This window comes from Pangasianodon hypophthalmus, chromosome 16, assembly GCF_027358585.1.
Source record: "Pangasianodon hypophthalmus isolate fPanHyp1 chromosome 16, fPanHyp1.pri, whole genome shotgun sequence".
NCBI classification, from domain to species: domain Eukaryota; kingdom Metazoa; phylum Chordata; class Actinopteri; order Siluriformes; family Pangasiidae; genus Pangasianodon; species Pangasianodon hypophthalmus.
Genome location: NC_069725.1, coordinates 10,745,663 through 10,769,593, shown reverse-complemented (window position 1 = coordinate 10,769,593; position 23,931 = coordinate 10,745,663). Strand labels below are relative to the sequence as shown.

Genomic DNA, 23,931 nt, shown 5'->3' with positions numbered 1-23,931 from the left:
ACATCATTAACTTATTTCTAAGTAAGTCCAGCATGTCTTATCTTGTTTTTCTTAATACAAATTTGATTTGCCCCCTTAAGTACATGTTTAACAGCACCACAAGATGGCGACCTGCTGCTATAGAATTACTATGCAACAACTTCTTCTCACAGCTAGTGCATCTGATTTTAATAACAAATAAACTTATTGAAACCTGTAATTTTCTATTATCCATTGTCAAATATTTGCTTACTAAGGAGATTAACTTTTAGGATACCTTTATATTTCACAGATTAATTAGCAAACTTTTTTTGAAAAATTAATCACCTCTTTAATTTTTTTTTTTTAAAATACATTTTCCTACTAGAACTTAAATCACTACCGAAATTAAGAGGACATGAGCTTGTCCAGTCTTAAAAATGTGAAAGTTATTTTTGGAAATAGCTGCTTATTTTTTAAAATCTGATTTTTCATGTCAATACCAAAAATTATGTCAGTAACAAAAATCTCTCTGCATTAAAGTTGTATTTACTTTACCACGTTGTATTTAAATTACTTTACCACGCCCCCTAAAAATGTGACCAGGGAGAACTTTTTCCTACTCTGGTGAGTAGATTTCCTAGACCACATTTACACATCACCCTTTGTTTCAAAGTCTGAAAATCGGAATGTGTTTTTTTAATTATTATTTGTGTGTTTTTTTAAGTGTCACTATAGAACACCTACAAAATACTAAAATGCAATGCTAGATTTCTACTATTTACCCATCTTGAGATAAGCGATTAGCAATTTTTGGCATTTTTATATTGACCCTAATTTTACATATTTTAGAGAAAAAAAGCCACCTATGCATATGCAGCCACCTATGCAAAGAGCAGACCAATCAGTCAATATGAGAAATGCAAGAGCAATGCAAGATTTATCAAAGATGTCTGAAAAGAAGCTATTCTATGATTTAGGTCACAACCAAAACATACTGTCACTCCCAATCACATTTTTTTTAGAAACATTGGAAAAAACAAGAATAAGTTATGAATAGTATGTGGAATATGTAATTGTATCATTAAATATGATACCATTGTCATTTAGACACAGTAAAGATTGATTTTCATATTGTTATATTATAAATTAAAGGCTAGTAGAAGATTAAAAATTATTATGAAATGACTTGGCAGCTAAATAACCCCCCAAAATCTGAGTAAACTTTATTCTTCAAAGTTCGGTTAATAAGAATTGAAAAATTTAGTAAAACACTGAAAATTTAGTAAAACACTGAAAATTCATCAAAAGATTTTAATGTATGCTTAACTGATTTATAATTTTAGATACTGTACAACACAAAGATAAGAAAAATGAAGTGTAAAACAAGAAATATTTTTACCATGCCTGAATTTGCACCACTTGTGTAGAATGACCCTTATAAATAAGCACTTCAGATTTTGCCACCTATCTCAAAACCTATGTTCTAAAAAGGTACTGATTAATGAATAATGAGAAGTGAGTGTGTGTCCTAACCGAGTCGGCGAGGATGTGAGCATTGAGGTGTCTTTGAGAGACTGCATGGCGCTGAAAGCGGATGGCCACCACATAGCGGTTGCTGGGCTCGAAGCAGAAAGGCTGGGGCATGAGGACGTGCCTGTGAGAAGTTCAGAACTGTTAGTAAAAACATGATGTTCATTCAGACACACTGGTACAGGTCTCTTATCATGTGTAGTCTACAAACCAGGAATAACAGAAAAAGGTCTCTCTTATATAGACTATACAAGATTGGCCTTGGACCATTGTTGAGCAAAAATGACAAAAACAGACTTTAAGCATGAGGATCATTCTCATAAAAGTCATGGAGATGAGAGACAACTAAGTGTTTTAGGTAAGGGCATTGCACAATAACACAATAACTGCCAACAGAAGAAGTACACACACACACACATATACTATATATATATATATATATATATATATACAAACGATTGTTGAAAAAATGTTGTAGAGACATAAAGCCTGTATGAATGACTGTAAATGATTCAAATTATCTTGAATTTCTTGAACAGTTATCAAAAGAAAATCCAAAAAAAACCAGTTTTCCTCCTCAGCTAGATGTCCCCCCTAAGGTCAAAACTGTCAGATATTCTTTTTGGGGACATATAAAAACATACCCACACATATCAGTCAGCACAAACAGAAATTAATTTTAGAGGGGAATGAGAAAATATGCTAAAAATCACAGCATATGATCTGTACAATTACAGATGCAACAAGTGCAACGTGCTCATGCATTTTAGGTGAATGCCAGACAGCAGTGAAAGTACAATTTACCATCAGCCAATAACTTTAATAGCTGGTACCCAACGAAATGTGAATAAACAAAGTAAGGGAAGAGCTCATTTAACATCTGAGGTGGTTAAATATGGAACTGCAATGATGTCTTCGTTGACCTTTTATGAATATCATTACAGTACAAAACGTTTTATTTGATACGCATAATCAGCTGAGCTATATGTGTACTATGTTACCACCTACAAATAATCACTTATAATAGCAATCAAGCCCAGCTACACACACACACACAGACACATGCACACACACACACACACAGAGTTTTTTTGGCACTGCGCTACATTGTCAGCTTATCCTAATTGGTTCTGCCTGAGTGTCACACCAGCAAAACACAGCAGCAGGAGCAGGAGCAGCAGGAGTCATGCTCTAGTGATCCATTCACATCCAGACCTGATGAAATCACAGCGCACTGAGCACTTTGATCAGTTCTCACACACGGCTTTACCTGCCTTCACTTGCATACTACTCAATATCAGCATGATCAGTTTGTGGATCTAGGTTTCAGTGAAAAACAGCATTAGTCATTTCACCATTGTTTATATAGCGCTTTTGCCCCATGGCAGCTCTGGCCAGGGATTTACATGCTAAGACAGGACAGTAGTGTAGGGTATCAGTGCACACAAGGTCTATTAATGTCAGTGTTTAAACCAACTTCACTAAAGTTTTGAATAAGTAGTACAGCTATCTTTCTCATGAGTAGATGAGACTTACAATAGAGATCTGTTTCTAATAGAATGTCTATTTATAGGTGTTGTAAAAATTTTTTTATAAATCTTACAAAAACTTGTTTCAGGGACTGAAATTATATTACATGGTAACTACTATGTTGACTACTGAGGTGTTCTGGGGAACAGAATTCACCTTCAAAAATTCCAATCTTCAGTTCATTACGGATCGAATTGATTGAATGATAGCGTATCAATAACCAATTTGTGTGATACATTTGCATGAATGAAAAATGACAGTACACCCCTGTGGTTAAAATGTTGGGATTTCTGGTAGTTTAATGTTTAAACTTGACTTGCAAAGAATGAAGCATTCTATAAAATTGGTCCCTTTTGCTGCTCTTCATTATACCCTGCAATCATACTGTACTACTTTTAGCTATTTAGCTACAAGTTTACAACATTTACATATAAATCCACCAAACTGACCTGACTCTCCCTGAAACATCCCCACTGTGGCCCCTAGTCCTGTTTTTAATTCAGAGTGTTTGAAAAAAGGATTTTCAGCTTCTCGCTGAGTTTAATTTGCTCTGAAGGCTTTGTCAGGATCCTGGTTCTGGATCAGTTACCTGATTAGCTATATTATAACTCCACTCACAAGCACTCAGCTGTGCTGAAATATCAGGAAATCCTCACAGAGCAATGCCTGAGTTGCACCTGGTTTACATAGACAGACAACTTTATCCTCTGTGTATAGTAAAAAAAAAAAGAGAAAGGAGCTGACACAGTCATACTACTAGAAATATGTCTAGTAACCATAGAATCAATCATTACAAAAATATTATACAACAGTGCTGTTGAAATCTTGATCATGTTTAGTCAAAAGGTGTTGATTAATTTTCTATAACAGCAGTTCTGACACTTTTCCAAATGCTTAGAGATGAAATTACAATCAAATATTTTTAGGTTTTTGGTCTCCCACACACACTAGACAGGATGAGGATATGACCATAGCTTTCTATAAGACTATAACATTTTATATAAAAAAAACCCCAAAACAAATAAAACAAAATAAAATATCCTACATATCCTGCACACATTGTTGAAAACTTTACTCTACATATTTTAGTAAAAAAACCTCACAAAGTTTTAACCATAGCCTCTCAGTTTTTGAGCTTGCCTAACTTGTTGGTCTTTCTTTTGTTAAACATGCGAAATAAACCCTGTGGTTCATGAGAGCATGTCTCTCCTTTATCGACATATTTTTGATATATCATCTTTTTAATAATCATTGTAAAACAAGAAGTTATCTTGAGAAAAGGTTATGCTCATGAAATTGCTTATAAATCTAGGTCACAGCTGACTGACAGCAGGCAGTGAACTCAGTTTAGCGACTGAGTGACCGTGCAGTAACATGTGTTTTAAGATCTCATACATATACATATACAGGGGCATGACTGTAATATCTTCATAATGTCAAGAGTGGAAAGTCAAAACAAGGTATATGTTTTATCCTTTTACCAGCTTTTGACATTTTAGCTTTATGAATGAGTAGTAGGGCTGGTGATATCAATGTCTGGTATTCATGCTGATTTCAAAGCTGTATTTCAAAAATGGAAAGCATCCTCTTGTAGATATGTCAAAAATACACATTGTAAGTGTATCCTTGCGATAAATGAAAAATTTGGAGACAAATTTATGAACACCAAATATTGGATTTATGATGATAAATGTGCATAACCGTTTGATTTAGCTGCCTGTTAAAGGGATAATTCACTCATTCAAACACATTATTGTTACTATAGTACAACTCATTCACAGGGATTTATATGACAGGCACTCCACATAATCTAAGCCTAATAATAAATGTAGAAAATTATGTGCTGTTATTTAGTTAAGAAAAACATATGGTCATTGATAAGTTGAAGTTTACTGTACGGAGATATTATCGAAGGAGTCTCCAGTGCCAGCGCTTTGTACTGTTCAGTATTTTCTGCCACTGTAAAGTCTTTAGGGCAGAGGACTTTGCATTTTCTGGTTTCTATGCCTTTTTTTTTTTTTTTTTAAATTATCACTGTTGAGGGCTCAACAGTTAATAGCTGCTATAACATAAGTGATAACAGGAACTAACTTGCCTCATGGACGTTCCACAACATTAAATGTAACTATGAAAGGATAAAACTATGAAGTGTTGTATTAGTACATTAAAATTGTAATTGTTGGAAAATTGTTGTAGTATAAGAGGAATAAATCACTTTGGGATGTGCTGTTTTAGAATATAATCTCACTGCCCCACTGCGTTTAATTCATACATATTCCTATACACACACTTAATATTAAATCATGTGTGTATAAAAGTGATGTTACCTCTTGCTGTGTAGCAGCGTGACAGTGTAGAGCTGCTCAGTGGGAAGCAGGTTCCCACAGCGAGTACTGGTGGACAGTGACACAGATGTGACACTCACAATGGCCTCCCAGTCCTCTGTAGACTGTGTACAACAAGTGAGTTAAAAAGTTTTTTTAGTAATAAAAATACTGATCAGTAGTAGTGAGCGGATGATAGTGTATAACACATAAACAATACTGTAATAATAATAATAGTAATAATAATACTAATAAGAATAATAATAAGAGGAATAATAAGAATAATAAGAATAATTCATATTAGCGCTTAGTTGTTGAACATAATACAATGCATGTTAACATTACAATACAATTTTTTAATGACCAAATAGACATCATTATTCTACAAGATCTGGAAAGAACTTCTACAGAGTGACCTGTTGGCCAGACTTCTACAATTTATACCTAATAAGTCCACAACAATACTGATGCAATATATACATTCATGAGAAGTGACAAGTTGATGGGTTAATTTTCCATTCATGTATGATTCCCTGTTTTGCTGAAATTATAGAGGTAGCTGGTAACTAGAGCATTAGCAGCCAAATCACCATGTGAACATTACCATATGAATTGTTGTTAAACAGCACATAAATGACAATATTAGCATTTCACCAGGAGGCAAACCATGGCATCAGCAGTATACTAAAGTCAGGATTGCCTAATAGAGACCAACATAAAGCAAATGTTTTCGCCTTCAGCTACACATTCAGCTAGGCATTCAGTTACGCAAAGCAAAAAAACTGTAGCTTTGAAAGGCTTTAGAAACTTTTAGACTTTTGTCCAAAATGTTCTGTTTCTTTACATAGTATGCTGCAATTTATACTTCATGTACATTTGAAATAATTACTGAATTATACCGCAGTAACTGCCTTGATTGTTCTCACATATTCTGTATGTCCAGATCATATAGTTAGAAAGACTTTCAATGAGAGTCTAAAAGCCCAGCTACACACCTCTGGCTCATAGCGAATCATGATGTCATACTCCATGGCATACGAGATATCTTCGATGGTAAACACGAGGCCAGCGCCATCTTTAACCCGAGCAAAGCCTGGCCCGGTCCAGGTGACCATCTGATCTGTATACCTCTCTCTGCCTGCAATGGTCACATCAGGCTGTAGAAACACAACACCCAGAAAATGAAAAGACAGTTGAAACAAAATGGCAATTTTCAAATGTTCAGAGCAGAAGCAGAGGGATCAGGACGTACAGTCTGCTGAAGCTGCCGGATGCGTCTCAGAGCCGCCCTCTGCTGCGGGGTGATGTGCTGATGGCGCCTGTGTCTCCTCAGCTGGTTATTGAAATGCTGTGTGCAGTCATTTATAACTAGAGGGCGAGGCTTCCCCTAAAGAGAGACAAAAAAGAAAGCAGAACATGGAGGTCGCGTCTGTCAATATGATCGTTTCATTCGTTCATTCTGAGTAACTGCTTTATCCTGGTTATGGTCACGCTGGATCTGGAGCCTATCCTGGCTCTGGGGAGCAGGAGGCAGAAATACAAATACACCAGTGTACACACATTCACATCTAGGAGTAGTTTAACATATCCAATCCACCTACTGACATGTTTTTGGGAGAAAACCAGAGAACCTGGAGAAAACCCAGACGGGTACAGGGAGAAAATGCAAAACACCACACAGACAGTAACCCAAGCTCAAGATCGAATCAGCCCAGAGTGCATCACTCTGCTTATAAGGACAGTAAAAAAGCAGAGATGACTGCAGTGAATGAGAAATGAGACTGAGAATGAGAGATGGATATAAACTGTGACTGCCTAAAATGTATGTCAGGGATTTATGGTGGTGTTATGACAGTTCATCAATAAAGTGTAAAAATAGGTGAGAAAGTGTAGTTGTATGGGAGAAGAACATAAAGATAGAGAAAGTGTGTGTGTGTGTGTGTGTGTGTGCGTGAGTGAGAGAGAGAGAGAGAGGTGATGAGTGTTTTTCTGTGTGAGGCAGCCATAACTAACTCCGTCTGACAGGCTGGCACCTCCTCTGTTTTCCGGGTCACTTCAACTATATAGTATGGTGACATCCCAGTGTTTGTATGTGTGTGTTGCATAAACCATCACTGTCTATATTCCTAGAACAGTATATAGTGCATAACAAGGCCAACACTGCAGCACCAGCATATTAGCCCTAGGATTTGCCTAGACTAGTCGACTAGTTGGGGGGTGGCAGATGGTAATGAGATGCAGGCAGACAGTAAAGAAAGTAGACTAAATCTGCTCAAAATATTTCAGGCTATATTTTTTTCTTTTGTATTAATGGACCATTAACACTTTGATATCACTTTGCATGAAGTGGAGAGGTGATTGCTTTTGATCCCACTCCCAGGAATTCCTCCTGCAGTTGTCTTTTAAAGCTAAATAAAATGTCAATAAAACTGCACTGCAGCATAGTCAGTTCTGTTGTGACCAGCACTGCTTGAAAGGGATTTTGGAGCTGAGGGCTGCACATCACTATCCAATCCAACTCAGCTAGTTTAGAGTCAGATCAGCAGTGCATGCCAGCTCATACAGCAGATCCGAAATTGTTATCGGAAGCCACTGAGGCTGGAGTTGAACATGGTGGAGAAACCTCCCAGACGCTGCTGGAGACATCACATCTTCAACCCATCAATAAGTTATAAGGAGTTTCAGCACTGTGCTGTAACTCAGTTTCAGAAACAACCATTTGTGCTGAATCACCAGCTCGTCCACATGAGTGCATTTTAAGAATTAAGGTACATCCTTACATAATGTATTATTTTGCACAATTAATGCACCAATTTACTTAACAGTGTAGCCAAAACAGCACTGAAGCTGAAAATTTCATTTGTAGCCCATGCATAGCTGTTAACTGAAGTGTAGTTTGACGTGTCCTTTGCTGAACTATGCAAATGATGACTAGTCCACTACCTTTATAAATTACTGGTTGACTAGTAAAAATTATTAGTCGTGCAGTACTCAAAACACTTATCCATAGCGAAAAATAACACATTTCGGATTCGGTGACACACTGCTGCAGCACTACACCACTCCATCCCCAGTGTGCCTCAGAGTTTACATTCCATTAGTTGGTGTTTTGTGTGGTTGTGTGTGTCTGGGCCTGCCCTGAAGGCACACAAGTGATATGGCGACTCTGATATCAGTGAAGTTGGGCTGTTTTGTCTGTGTTTTTTTGACGAAGAGCAAATGTGAGTATGGGAGCCCTTTTGTTTAGGAAAGAGGTTTTACTTTAGTTCTTCTGATGTCTTTGATGATCTCCTGATTAAATGAACAAGGAGAATCAGAAAATCCAGAAAATCCATGTCAAACAGCTGAAAATGATGAAAAATCTGCTTTTGACCAAAACTAGGTTTTTCTACTTATAACACACAGTATTTGGTCAGAAGATTTTGGACACCTGACCACCCATACGTGATGGAAGCACACAATTGTATAGAATGTCTCTGTATTCTGTAGCATTACAATTTCTCTTCACTGAAACTAAGGGGCACAAACATGTTCCAGCATGACAAGCGAGATCTATGAAGACATGGTTTGCCAAGGTTGGAGTGAAAGAACTCAAGTGGCCTGCACAGAGCCCTGACCTCAACCCCACTGAACACCTTTGGGATGAACTGGAGTTCTGACTGCCTTCTTACCCAACATCAGTGCCTGACCTCACTAATGCTCTTGTGGCTGTATGGTCAAATCCCCACAGCCACGCTCCAAAATCTTGCGGAAAGCCTTCCCAGAAGAGTGGAAGTTATTATAATAGCAAAGGGGGGACTAAATCTGGAAGGGGATGTTTAAAAAGCACATATGAATCTTATGGTTAGGTGTCCACAAATTTTGGCCATATAGTGTACTTTGGCATCTCAAATTTAATAAAGCAATAAACCAATATATTTAAATATATTTCACCATCGATGTGGAAATTTTTTAATTACTTTATAATTTTGCCTAGACTTTCTGCAAAATCACGTCGGGTAAGGAGCCACAAAAACAGTCAGTCTGCTTAAAGATGCCTAAAACCTTGCTAGCTAAACGTGATTTCCTCACACAGTGATCATCACACTTTGATCGAGTTTTAGGATAGTTACATGCGACAGCAAAATAGACATAAGCCTAATCAATTCAGGCTGTAATCAGATAATTGTTGCCAATTTTTTTAAGATGCATGTGCGCCATTACATTGTCATCAAAAAAGAAAAACAGCACTTATATACTCTATTCAGACAATAGCACAGTTTTACAATGTTTCAATGATTTAATTAAAATTTGGGAAATTTTGCCAAAAGAGAACATAACTCATTAAATTAATTAGTGATTATTTCAGTCCTGATGTAACAGCAAACAGTGAACACTGAGTCAGACAGAGGGTGATGTGGAACAAATCAGAATCTGCAAAAAAAAAAAAAGCCCTGCTCTATACATAATTATATGGTGCCACCCCTTACTGTGCTCTTGAACCAACAACTTGATCAAAGCATAACATTCGCTGTGTGTGAGTTATGCTTACTTAGCTAGCTAGGCAGACCTTAAACAGACTGGCTGTTTTTACAGCCACATTTGTTACCTGCAACTGGTTCCTCGTCTAAGTGATCTGTGCAGGCACATAACAGGAAAGTTTAGAAAGTTACAAAAAAAAATTGTCATTTTGGTGAAACAGATGTATTTATGTTTTCTTACAGAAGAGTTTTCAAGGTATGTTATAGGCAGAAACCTCACATTGTGACCTTTTTACCAGAATTTGAAGTTTTTTTTCCAGAGCACTGCACACGTTTAACTTTCATTTTTGATCAATTTGCACTAATGTTGGTTTGTAGTACTCACCGGTAGATCAGCACTATCAGGAGAGTGGCCCACTGCTCTTTCAGCTTCATATGTGTAGTAATCGAGAGCGGCACAGAAATACCCAGGCTCCACATCTGAGCACTGATGACCAATGAGGTGAGGCCGACAGTCACACTGACCGTCTTCCATCCTGCACCTGTAAACACCAGAGTAGCGGTGTTCAGTAGTGTTCAAGAACGGCTAAATACGATTTTGTATATAAAGCTATATAGTCTGCATAGCTCACACTATGCTTACTCCCACTGCTGGATTATTGCTTAATATACATGCACACAATCCCATACACAAATACAAACATGCTACACTGCCTTACCTTTTGCTGTACGATCCACCAAAGTCACAGTCGCAGGGTCTGCAGCCTGCATGGTCATTACTGAGTCCCCAGTACTCTGACTGCAGGTGCACACAAACAAAATTATGTACCACTGAGTTCTGAACAATCACAGGACTGTGGATCATATGAAGCTTTTCTAGGAAGAGGAGACTCTTACTATGCACTGGTTACAGTAGCGACCTGTCACATATCTCTTGCAAGAACATTCCCCACTGATATAATTACACAGCGGTCCCATCATGTTGGTGCCACGTGGATCACAGTTACATGCTGTTGACCATATTTGTAAGAACAAATGCCACAACACACATGATAATAAAACAGACAAATACACATTCTGCTTAAAGGTGCTATAATATTTAAAAGTGTTTCTAGGCTTATCATCAATTTTAAACAGCATAAAATGAATATCATGTTAAACATAAGCAGGTGTACAGGTGTTCCTTAAAAAGGGGTCGACAAGTGTAATGACAAAGTGAAAACAGGTTTTTAGAAATTTTTGCAAATTTATTAAAAATCAAAAAACTGAAATCTCTCATTTAGATAACTATTCAGACCCTTTATACTTAGTATACCCTCAGTACTTGGTAGAATTACAGTTACAGCTTTGAGTCTTCTTGGGTAAGTCTCTCCAGGGATTGCACACCTGGATTTGGGCAGTTTCTCCCATTCTTCCTGTCAGATCCTCTCAAGCTCAAACAGATTAGATGGTAAACTGCCATCTTCATGTCTTTCCGCAGAGGCTCTTTCTTGGGTTCACGTCAAGGCTTTGACTAGGCCAATCAGGGATACTCAGAGACTTGTCCTGAAGCCAATCCAGTGCTGTCTTGGCTTCAGGACAAGTCGGTTTTCGTGTTGAAAGATGAACCTTCACCTCAGTCTGAGGTGTGCACTCTGGATCAGGTTTTCTCAAAGACTTCTCTGTATGTGGCCATTCAACCATCCCTTAATTCTGACCAGTCCCCCTGCCTCTGTGAAGCACCTCCATAGAATGATGCTGCCACCACCATGCTTCACCATAGGGATGGTATTAGCCATTAATTGATGAGCATTGTTTGGTTTTTGGTCTGACATGCACTGTGAAACGTGGGACTTTATACACAGTATACACACACAGTCGCGTGCCTTTGTAAATCATGTCAAATCAATTGAATTTGCCACAGGTGGCCTCCAGTCAAGTTCTACAGCTATCTCAAGACAATCAAAGCAAACAGAATGTACATGAGCTCAATTTGGAGTGCCTCAGCCAAGGGTCTGAATATCTACCTAGTTGAAATATTTCAGTTTTTAATTTTTACATTTGCAAAAATTTCTAAAAACATGTTTTTGCTGTGTCATTATGAATTACTGTGTGTAGATTAATAGCCAAAAGTAAATTTAATCCATTTTAAATTAAATCTATAGTACAATAAACACATATTCAGACACACTCACATTGGCACCCAAGAGGGTCATTTTGGCTGAGGCCATAGTGCCCCTCTTTGCAGTAGTCACAGCGCTGACCCTGGACATTGGGCTTACAGCGACACTGACCACCAATCATTCCGAGATAAATATCAGTATGACTGTCACACTTCCCTCCATCCAGAGAACCCACTGGATCACAGTCACATCCTGAACACAGAAAAACAGAAAGAGACTGACAGGTGGGAAATCATTCAAACATATATACTTAATAAAACAGCTGCTTGAATAACATGAGTGAATTAATAAATTCTTTCTAGGAATTGCATAAATCAAAGATCACATATACAGAACTGAACAGTAGCAGACTTACGAACACAGACGTAGGGGTCTCGGATATCTCTGGCTGGGTCCTGGTAGAAGAAGGGTTTACAGGTTTCACAGTTGCGGCCCATGGTGTTGTGAAGGCAGTCATCACATACACCTCCACTGACGTTCCCCGTGGCCAGATACACCGCCATATCAAAATGACATTTGTTGGAGTGGCCATTGCAGTTGCACTCTGGTTTAAGCAAAAAAAAAAGAGGATTTCTTTGTTATGGAAAATCAGAAAATTGATTGTGCATGCACGGACATGTGGATGTGTGTGTGTCTTACCTCTGCAAGCGTGTGGGTTATTTGCCTCGGCTGGTCTCCAGGGCAGATCATGATAGAAATCTCTGCAGCGCTCACAGTTCAGGCCCACTGTGTTATGCTTACACACACAACGCCCGTGAATCTGACCAGTGACAAAAGAGCCTCAATAAACATTCTGTCTAGAAAATGTCCCAACAATTATTCAATCCAATTTCATAAGAAATTAATCTGATTAAGCTATAACTGTAAACCTAAACCTCATCTCTACTTATGTGCTCTGTGAATTAATCTATATTTGCAGTCATGAGACAAAATAAATTGACCTCTTTGATTTAGAAATAACAGTACCAACCCACCATGCCATTGTCCTGGGTGTGAACTCCTGGAACTGGGGTGCACTCAGAGGCATGGCCATAGCAGAAGCAGCTGCCGCGCACAACCAGCTCATACACCGAATAATAATACTTCTGCAGCACATCAGGGCGACGATCCAGCAGGTTATCACCCAGAGTGTGGAGTTTGGTGAAGTTAATCCTCAGGTTAGTGATTCGTAGCAGGTCTTCACACCATAAACAAATGGCACTATTATTATACGTTCACTGAACGCCAACCTGGTGAGTAAGTGTTTATTCTGTTTCATACAGATCAGAAATACACTGTGCTCACCTTGAATATTAGGACTGTAAGGATTACTGACAGAGATTGCAGGATCAAGCACTTTGAAAATGACCTGAAACAAACCATATGGAGATTTTCTTTTTAATATAGCATCTAAGATTTAAAAATTTTGGGTTTAGGAAAATCAGGATATAAAATTGCCAAATTTACTTCAATGCACCCTCACCTCTCCTTCTGTGGATGGCTCGATGTCAGAATAGCGCTCCTCGCAGATCACATCATCAATGAACCGCAGAGGCCGGGTACGCACTCCAGGAAACGTCCTGGTGCAGTTGTAGGCAAAATAGCGGTACGGCCTCCATGATCGCCCGAAATCCACAGAGCGCTCGATCAACATGCCTGCAGGCCTGAATGTCTGGACAAGAAACAAAACGACTAGTATAAGGTATAAACCACTATACACAGACAAGTATACACAGACAACATTGACCAAACCACATTCTGATTAAGTAAGGAATGAAACATCATACGGTATGCAGTTACATGAACAACACTTCCTCAAGTGTTTTATTCCTCTTATACCATAATTTGCGGAAAATCACATTGTTTTAGAATGACACGGTATTCTTTTTTTGTCAGTTTATAGTTACATTTAATGTTGTGGAACGTCTGCAAGCAGAAGCAGCTGCCGCGGGTTAGTTCTCTTATGTTATAGCAGCTATAAACAGCTGTTCCCTTACCAGCCTTTCTCTCTCTTGTTGATAATAAAACAACAAAAAAAGTGGCATGACATGTTTTTAAGAAAGCGGAAAGCACAAAGTCCAAAGTTCTGAAAACTTTCCCGTGGTGGAAAACTTACTGACCGTTACAAAGCCCTGACACCCAAGACTCCTTCCAGTCTCTCCTTTCAGTCATGTCTCCTTACAATCAATGATTTTACATTTGTCTTTGTGAAATAACTACACAACTTTAAATCTGTTTAAATCTGTCTTAGATTATGCGGAGTGTCCACCATATAAGTCCCTGTGAATGAGCTGTTACTATAGAAACATTAATGTATTAAAACAAAGAAAAGTTATGAGAAAATTAATCAACACCTTCTAACTAATCAGATTTGAGAATTCAACAGCGCTATGGTATAATGGAAGTTATGTATAATGTATGTTGATGTACATGACTACACACCTTAAACTTCATGATGAGGTGAGTGAAGTGGAACTCTGTCTCCAGATTAAGTCTGATGCTAACACTCTCCTCTCCTAGGAACAAGCAAACAGAGATAATGAAGAAATCCATAATGTCTCCTTCATACACACTGATAAACAAAGACACAGCTAGAATGGACAGGTTTATACAAAGCAGTGCTTCGCTGTTGGTGCATTGTGACCCAAATATGGCTCGCATTTGTCTGCCACCAGAAAGTAAAATCTTTGTTTTATTTTACAAAACCTTTAACAGTACGCCTTGATTTTAAAAGATATCTGCAGTTTCTTGAGTCACAGGTAGCCTGACAGTAGACACCTATAAGTAAAATGTACACACATACTGACACAGCAATTCATAATATTGGTTAGGGAGTTTTTCTTAGCATGGCCTCTGGACATAAAATGGGATACTAACTATATCAACCATTTTTTTTCTTACAATAACGACAGAAGAAATGGATCAAAGCTACAATGTTTCATGTGGAGAAAGATTAAGTATGAGTAACAAAGAGCATTTTATCTTTCACATTAGTTCAAAGTTCACTTGCTACTTATATAAACTGCACTAGAATTTAATACTAATTTATTTCTGATGCAATGTTTTAGTATTCTAACTTTTTGAATTGTCTGAGCATCTCCTGTTGTTAGGAAGATAGGAACGTTAGCATATTATCACTGAGAAAACATTAAATCACTGGAGAAAACATTAAAAAGCTTAAATCTAACACCTTAAAGCATTAAAGCATGCATCAATACTGTTTTTTCTAGACTGAGTACAAGCATGAGTACATGTTTTTGGTACTTGTTCATACTGATACTGATACCAAAATGAGTAACCTACATGCTATTAATCAATCGGTGGCATCATCATTTTATTTAGCTCTGTTTATGTTGGTTGGTAAAAGTATTCACAAGTATGAAGCTAGTGTGCAGAGAAGCTTCAGTTCTGCGAGCACTGTGGGTGAAGTCACTTCCTCTGGACAGATTCATGGCATCTTGCGCTCTTTTTAATGACCACATGCACCACATGCTCAGGTTGGCCACCCTTGCAATCTCTATTAAATATACTTTTTAAGTATTATAGGATGATGCTGTAATAACTCCTCTTGATATATATTCACCTAATACAGTTTGCAGTGTGTTTTGCTTTGATTGCCATTGTTAATTGTGAAATATATCCAGACTGCTATCATTTTGTTGTCTGTTCATTAAAGTAACAATGTACATCACATAGTATCACATGGTATCAGATGTTGGTATCAGAGCATTTCTATGTGTATGAGTAAAATGAGCATGGTATCATACCAGTATCGGTATTCATGCATCCCTACTTTATTAGACAATGTCCCTCTTGGGTAATCCTTAAAAGGTCTAGGTAGACCCAAAAAAAAGATGTTTTTTCTTTCATAAAAGGTTCCAAACAGAAGCCCCTAAGAAAGCTAAAATATTTAACTATCCAAAGAACCCTTGATAGGCCCTGTAGCCTGTTACAGCACTACTGTAGAATAAATTAGAAGGGTTAGAACAAATTTAAGTTGCGTTTAATAATTGTGTGTCCTGTATACACACACTGACTACTAACCGTTAACAGATTGCCACCATGTAAGGTCTCCTCTGCTATCTCTCAGGTAGATGACGTTCTCCACGCGATGGCTGCTTTTGTGATGGTGGAAGTCATAGGGTCTTCGAGAATCACATGTGAAGCACTTATCTGACTGCTACAGTGGAAAAGAATTTGAAGAGATCAACAATCCAGACGCTCATATTCTCTTAAAACATTTGTATAATTAAATATTAATATTGCATTGACATTAGGTAAACCCTACTGGTTGGAAATCAAGTTAGTTGTCAGAGGATACAAGAAATGCGGGTCAGAGTCTGACAAAAATGTCTTAATAGGATGGGAGTGCAGGAACCGGGCCCAGTTTGGACCCCAGAGTCTGAGTCCTGAGCCAAGCAGAGAGCTTAAATGGAATACAGCCAGATCACTTTGTCTAAACTGGGTTGTTGTCCAGGGAAACGAAATCTCCAGCAGTGACCTGGCTATGAAAAGCTTCACGGGTTAGAGCTACTGAAACAATGTGACTAATCCTCACCCTGGATTTTGTTTTCAAGTGCTTTTCAATCCTACACAGATACTATATCGTCTTTTACATACATTCTGCTCTGCTTTTTGCTGCTGTTTACAGCATGACAGCACTAATGTGAGGGCTGCACAATGAACAGCACTTTCTCTTCCTAGCCCTGCTTTCATCATACTAATAAACCAAACAGATGGAAATCTCCATTGTAGGAAGCATGTGCCTACAGGCCCCACAAACAGACAGACACAGATGGAAAGAAACTTTCATTTAAGATGCCATCTATAGTCAACCATCCCCCTTAAGAAATTCCAAGTAGCAGAAAACAAATCCTAACTAATTCTAACTCTGTGACTTTGCACAGCTTACAGACGGATGCCCAAATAGGGAGTTTGAGGTCACAAATTTGCCTTATGATCTAGAAAGGACTTACTTTTTTTTTGCCAAATGTGACTAAAATTAAAACCTCTATTAAAGCTTTTCTTACATTTCTTAATCTTTAAATGGCTCACAGGTAATGTCCTTTAATTCATTAATGTCATTCAGTAATTAAGGAATAAAGTAGATATTACGGCTTATGGCTCTGTAGATATTCAGAAAAAATATAAAATGCACAAAATGATGAGATATTCTCACTGTGTATGTGAGAAAGGTGGAGACAGATACGGAAGCCTGAAACACAAGCGAGATGACAGACGGTTGAAAGGCCACACCTGGAGCAGTGAAAAGTGGTGCTACCATGTGCCTGTTTGTCTGGGCAGGACGGCGATGTTTAAAAATATATGAAGTGCATTCAGGCATACATACACAGACACACAGACACACACATATATGCACTTACTTCATTAAAACATTTATGGACTACTAGTGTCAGAACAGAATATAATAGAATATAATAGAACATTTTTAAAATTTGTTTATTATTCGATTAAGATTATGTGGAACACCCACCACACAAGTCCCTATGAATTAGCTGTTACTATAGAAATGATAAAATATTAGATCAAGCATATTAATATTAATAATTAATTTAATATTAATTAAATTTAATTACTGCCAGAACTACTGTCATAGCTGTGATGTTATAGAAAAATAATCACCATCTTCTGATTTGAGAATTCAACAGCGCTGTGGTATAATAAAGTACACAACAGGACCATAAATACCTTTTAGAGTAAATCTATATAAGTATGCTAAAGGCAGCTTTCAAAGTATAAGAAGTATACTAGAGGTGTAAAAGGTGTACCACTGAGATAAAATGAAATGAAAATGAAAAGTGGTTCTAAGAATACCCTGTAAAGTGAGATGAAATAAACGTTTCCAGTGAGCACACCCGGTGATGACATCACACACTAGGCAAGACCACGCATGAAGTAGTGCAAAAAAAAAGAGGAAGACGATGAAAGGGGTCTACACTGTTTACCAAGAATGAGATCAGAACACATTGTACAGAAAACAGGAGAGTGCATTCAGTAAAAAAAGAAAAGAAAGCAAAACAGAAAGCATACAGGTAAGAAAGAAAGAAAGAAAGATAAAACATTCAATACACTGTTTTGTGAGCAGGTTAAAGTACATGTTATGTGTGTAAATATTTTTAATGGACTCCACGTGAGATTACCTGCAGGTGGCTAACAATGCAGTATTGCTCAGGTGTTTCCAAGCCGCAGGTGGAGGTGGCAGTCAGGTTAACAGCTCGCCCGATGAGGAGGTTCCCTGTAGCTGGATAACAGCTTCCATCTGTGCAGCCATGTCTGCCTGATGGCAGCTCCTGTGCCAAAGTATGGAGAGCTACAGAGAGAGAAAAAAACATTCAGGCAACAGAAAAATGCTTTGTTAAAAGTGTTTCTTCAAACTGCTTCTACATCAAATCATATGCATATTAAGTATATTAAAATGTCTTTCATAAAGAGATGCACTGTGTGCTTGCAAAAACAGAAAAAGAACATATGCATACATCCTATTGTTACGAGATAGCGAGTTCAAATCCCGACAACGCCACAGCCATCTAGGAGGCAAGGGAGCAAAACTGGCCATGCTATCTAGGTGAGAGGGATGACATACTGTCTGCCCCTGTCAATCAAAGAAACACTAGCCAATTGCGGCCTTCTGTGAGCTCATGTATGCGGAAGAGAGCAGATAGTTGTTTTATCAAACAAACTTGAGGTAAGTATAAAAATGTGTAAATATTACCACAGTTAAGTGAATACGTTTGCATACCCTCTAAGACAAATATTACATTTATAGCTACAAGACATGATTTTTTTTTAAGTTTCACAGGCTACGGTTTCAGAAGTTTCAGAAAGTTTCAAAACAATTAAGGTATGTTAGGCTATTATATTAGAACAAAATAAAAGTCTGCAACACCCTTTCTGGATCAGAATCCAACCTCTTTTGTATTTTCTGATCAGCTTTTAGATCCTCTTAGTCAGATTGGCCAATCTTTGCTCAAATCTTCTTGATATATCTACTTTAACTATGCCACAAGTCCTGTGCTTGCTCTTGGAGTTTTCAAATGAATGGCTTTTCTGATGATTTTGCCTTTGCTTTGGATTATTGTCTTGTTTCAGGCTGCAGCCATGTTTAACATTCTGCACTTTTCTGTGGATTCATTAAGTCTGTAGTTAAATTGTAGAACAGAGTCAATATTGTCCAATTTCTACCCAGAAAACATGGGTATTGAATATTGAGCTAGATCAGTGACTAACACTTTAGCAATGTAGGGAAGGTGAGCTGCTTCAGGGAGATGACGCAATACAGTACACACTACATTACCGGTTACACCCAGGTAACAGTATCACATTTTTCCACAAAAATGACTCCACAGTAACTGGCACTATTCCAAAAACCTAACAATGCAATGGTAAGACACTGGATACACACTGCTTAGTGATACTAGTGCAGCTCAGGGGTTTACAACTCTTACCAAACTGGACTGATTTATCAAACAGCAAGGAACTACACAATGCCATCTTGAGCAAGGATAATAAGGAAGATGGAAAAGAGGAATGATATGAAAAATGTTGGAAAACATTCAGGGTAACTGAATAGTAGAAGTTTTACTGTAGCCTCTCACTGGAAGGGTTCCAATAATGGACGAATCTAAAAACCCAGGTAGAGCTTTACCTTGAGCAGAGCTAATCTAATACCCTGACCAAGAGCTTGCTGATAAAATAATTCAAGATACAAGACAGATACTTAGTGCTTTTGCTACAATTATGATGTTTTACTCTTATTAAGTGTTATTATAGTAATGTATAGGCCAGGGATCATCAACTGGTGGACCGCTGTCAGTTTCAGTGGAACAAACCATGTATGTGGAAAAAAATGTACATATGAAAGAAAAACCTGGCTGTAGTTCATCAAATTTTGTTTTCTAAACATGAGCCACCTCAGCTTCTGTAGCAGATCCTCTGGTGCAGTTTATCTAAGACATGCACTCATTTAAATTATTTAACTGAAGACAGACAGCTCTGCAGATCAGAGACTAGCTACAGGGCTATTGATATTATGTAAGAGGAGAATTATCATAGACTTCATTTTATTTACCCTTTCTGGTCTGATATGCACACTGAAGACATGGCTTTTAAAAAACAGTTGACAACAAAAACAAGTGTTCAAAAGTCAATTTAACAGAAAAGTATGCATTTATTGTCACCCAGTCAAATTCCATATAGATGCATCTCATCTGTTCAGAGTCCATGGTGCTAGTCAAAAGTAGTACCATGAAGTGCCAGTGTGAAACAAACCACAACCTCTTCAAATTGTTATTTATAGTCATTAAGGTTTAAGCATTAAAATGTTATGTTAGTTGCTTATTTTCACTTTTGCAAACAAGAGATTTTATGTAACTGGACAAATTTTAGCTGAATGCCTGGCCATGAGTGACAAAAATTCTTTAGGTTAGAACATAAACATGCAGTAGAACATACACACTCACAAACACACTTATTATAAGGCATGGTAAATGATTTAATAACCCGTGTTCATGTGTTACAAATATACCTGGAAAGCTGAGACCTGGCCCATTCTCATGTATCAATTTAGCCAGAAAACATTCCACAGATTCCACTGGATAACAATAAAGAAAGATGTGAAACTAAAGTGCAGTTTCTAAGGTAGCAAACAAAAAGAGCCTTAGGGCTAACTCTCAGTGCCTCAGTGTTCAATAAACCCATAATGCTCAAATAAAAATCTCTGACCTTTGGAATGCAGCAATGCACACATTCAGACTCTCCCTGCGCAAACAGTCACGGAGGCAACAGGGCAGAAAACGGCCTGGTTAGTGTGAATAGCTGAGAGTCATTGGGGCACGAGATGCAGGCGTGAGGACATTACACGAGATCTGAACTCTCCCTCGTTCTCCCTTCTCCTTCCTCCACTCATCTCTAATGCAGGAAATGTTTAAACAACTTTGCCACTACTCCAAGTCACAGATACTACACTAATGGGTTTTTAAATGTACTAGGAAAAGTTCAGTGAGTATCTAATTGTTTCATCAAAACTCAAGTAGGAGATTGAGAGTAAGGTGAAATTCCTCTAGTGAAATTCCTGCAAATAACTACCAATGCAATAAGTAAAAACAAAATACAAGAGCGGAAAATGCCTTCATGGTTAAAAACGTGTGTGTTGTGAAAAGGTGTGTTTTGCAGTAATTTGCTGTGAATTTAGGTTGGATAATTACAGGCTTGTGTTCTAAAGGATTTTCTTAGGCTTTACAGGCCACACACCAGAGAATCACCACGCTGACTTTCGGCTTGACAGTGATGCATGCTCCACAACAGGCTTCCTCTGACAAAGGATGTGTTTAACAATTCCACAACACAGTTTCTCAAGTTCAGACTGGCAGGACAGGGAATGAGATAATGCACCTACGTGTGTGCATGTATGCCTTTTACTGAGGAGGTAATCAAAAAGAATGCTACGTTATCTTGAAGCCTGTTATTGTGCTTCAACACATTCCTTACCTCCAAACTGTAAAGTCAAAAGAACAGAAAAACACACAGAACATACTCTACATATAAAGGAGCTCACAAGCATTACACTGGGGTCAAAAAAGGAAAAGAGACAGATAAATAGCTAGATAGCTAGACAGACAAACAAACAAACAAACAAAAACAAATAAATATGTTGCTTTTGTACTATACATTTGGAACTTTTCTATAAAATTTATTATTTTCTAAAGGAATAAAGTCAAAAATATATTTTAAATTAGATTAACAGAAGTTCAGCTGGCCGTAATATTATTTAGTCATTTATCTTAAGTATTATTGAAATTGAATACTTGTCTTCTTACTGATTTACAAGAAAAATAATTACTTTTTACTCTTTACATACTCCATTACAAGTTTAATACTTGTTACAAATCACAAAGGTTTCTTCTCACATCCAGCCAGTGACTGTATGATATATATCAGCTGAATGGGCTCAGGTTAGCATCCAATCATTTCAGTTTAGCCAATCAATTTCATCAATGTGGAGAAAAAAACTATCAAAAAATCATGCCAATTCATCATCTCATGCTACACAGTGTAGTTCATGTTACATTTTACTTTTGATTAATTCTTTAACAAACTATGTAGCACTAGTCATGCGTACGACAAGCAAATAGAGATTGAAAGATGCTTTCAGGCAAAATGGAGTAGTTGCTTTCATCTTCTAACAGTTTTAGATAAGTAATAAAGGATTTTTTCACATTAATTTAATTTCATCAGTTACAAACGTTTACTTTTGATTTTTAATACTTGAGTACATTTAGTAGCCAGTTTTTTTTACTTTCACTTGAGTAGATTTTTGGCTGGATACTTCTATTTTTAACTGAGTAAGATTTTGACACATTATCTATACAATTACTAATAATTTCTCAGTATTTTTCCCACCTCTGTTGCATACTGCTGTCTCTCTCATGGAGATATCCCAAGAGCAATTACGTGACTAATGGTTTATTATTAGCTGAAAGCCTGAAGGAAATGTTGATGCAATCCTGTATAACCTACAATTCAACTGTAGCAAAAAGGAAAACATTCAAATCTCAATTATTTTAATGGAAATCAAGTCTATTATTCATGCCATTGCATGGTCATGAAAGAAGTAGGACAGAGCTGATAAGTGACTTTAGTATGGCTACAACTAAAACTGCTGCTATGTTCATCTTCAATTGCATTACGTTTCAGCATATGCCTATAACACCATAAACCTGTATACTCAAAACTACACGCATACACACACAGCTACATGGTCTTGTTCAGGAGCACCTGTCTGATTGCAGGCCAAAGGTGCACAAACAACAAATTATCCCATTACTGTAACAGCAGTCCTGGCATCTGGACAGAGTAGCACTATGGCTGGTATGTGGGCAAGGTAGGGAAAATAATATTCATTACAACAAACATTCCAGGTGTTGGAATATCAATAACTGCTTCCAAACAGCCCTTTCTTTACTTGTGGAATGCTGTACTGAGCATGCAGAGGGCTAGTCCTCACACGCACTGGGCTGTGCTGTAGGAAGTCAGCAGAGGCCCTGACCATCAGGTTCAAACGACTGGACACCATGATGGATTGTGTCCTCAGAGAGCTAAAGCCACAGCTGCTCTGTTAATTCCCAACTTTCACTATCCATGGATTTTTCAGCAGCACTACTGGCTAAATGGTCATTACTTGGAGCTTGTGTGTGCATCATGGGCTTCTGAATTTGTCCACTGACCAAAAATGAAAGTGGAGGAAGTCTGAAGAAGATATGCACTGAGAACAGTGTAAAATATTATTATATTTTTTAAAATATTATTTATATTTTTTTCTTTCCACCTCCCAAAAAAAAGTTGGCTAAGCTATATTCCACCAGGTATGAATGTGTATGTGTGTGTGTGTGTGTGTGTGTGTGTGTGTGTGTGTGTGTGTGTGTGGAGCCCTATGATGATCTGGCAACCCATTCAGGGTGTATTCCTGCTCTGAATCCACTGCAACCCCGACCAGGATGAAGTGGCAAATGAATGAATGAATATCACTGAAATTAAGAACTTCTCCATGCACCTATGCAGTGTGGCCTAAAATTTAATAGGAGACCAAAAATCAGAACATCTGATACACACACACACATTCACCCTCAGACTCTCCTGGATGACCTTCCTTGGACAAACATTAATACGCTCAGTGTGTTGTCCCTGACTCAGGCTGGTGCAGGTGAAAGGAAGTGAGCACACGCTCAAGAGTGCCAGATAATAAGCTGCTGCCAATGCCATGGCAAGCCTCTGGGTGAAGACAATCATGAGACCCTGTAATCAATCTCCATTAGGATTACCAGCAAATTCCTGAGAAAACAATGGATAACTGCAGAAATGCAAAAGAAAAACATTCACATCATGGGGAAGATTTTTCTAATCAACCCATCTTTCATCTCCCAGTTGTCATATAGATTAAAACACAAAGATGTAAAGTAGACATTATAG

The 23,931-nt window shown here is 37.8% G+C and overlaps 1 protein-coding gene across 3 annotated transcripts in view; it reads right to left on the bottom strand.

Moving 5' to 3' along the window:
* lamb2l (laminin, beta 2-like) overlaps nt 1-23,931 on the bottom strand; it is a 45,176-nt gene that overhangs the window by 10,392 nt on the left and 10,853 nt on the right. For all 3 annotated transcript variants that reach the window (XM_026921052.3, XM_053240987.1, XM_053240988.1), the window contains 16 exons: nt 18,108-18,277; nt 15,991-16,126; nt 14,389-14,462; nt 13,430-13,618; nt 13,252-13,315; nt 12,942-13,144; nt 12,607-12,727; nt 12,323-12,511; nt 11,980-12,159; nt 10,703-10,815; nt 10,525-10,604; nt 10,191-10,347; nt 6,598-6,732; nt 6,341-6,502; nt 5,349-5,470; nt 1,495-1,615 (listed from right to left, as the gene is read on the bottom strand). In XM_026921052.3, the coding sequence (XP_026776853.3) occupies nt 1,495-1,615; nt 5,349-5,470; nt 6,341-6,502; nt 6,598-6,732; nt 10,191-10,347; nt 10,525-10,604; nt 10,703-10,815; nt 11,980-12,159; nt 12,323-12,511; nt 12,607-12,727; nt 12,942-13,144; nt 13,252-13,315; nt 13,430-13,618; nt 14,389-14,462; nt 15,991-16,126; nt 18,108-18,277 (2,216 nt within the window). The remainder of the gene's footprint in view (nt 1-1,494; nt 1,616-5,348; nt 5,471-6,340; nt 6,503-6,597; nt 6,733-10,190; nt 10,348-10,524; nt 10,605-10,702; nt 10,816-11,979; nt 12,160-12,322; nt 12,512-12,606; nt 12,728-12,941; nt 13,145-13,251; nt 13,316-13,429; nt 13,619-14,388; nt 14,463-15,990; nt 16,127-18,107; nt 18,278-23,931) is intronic.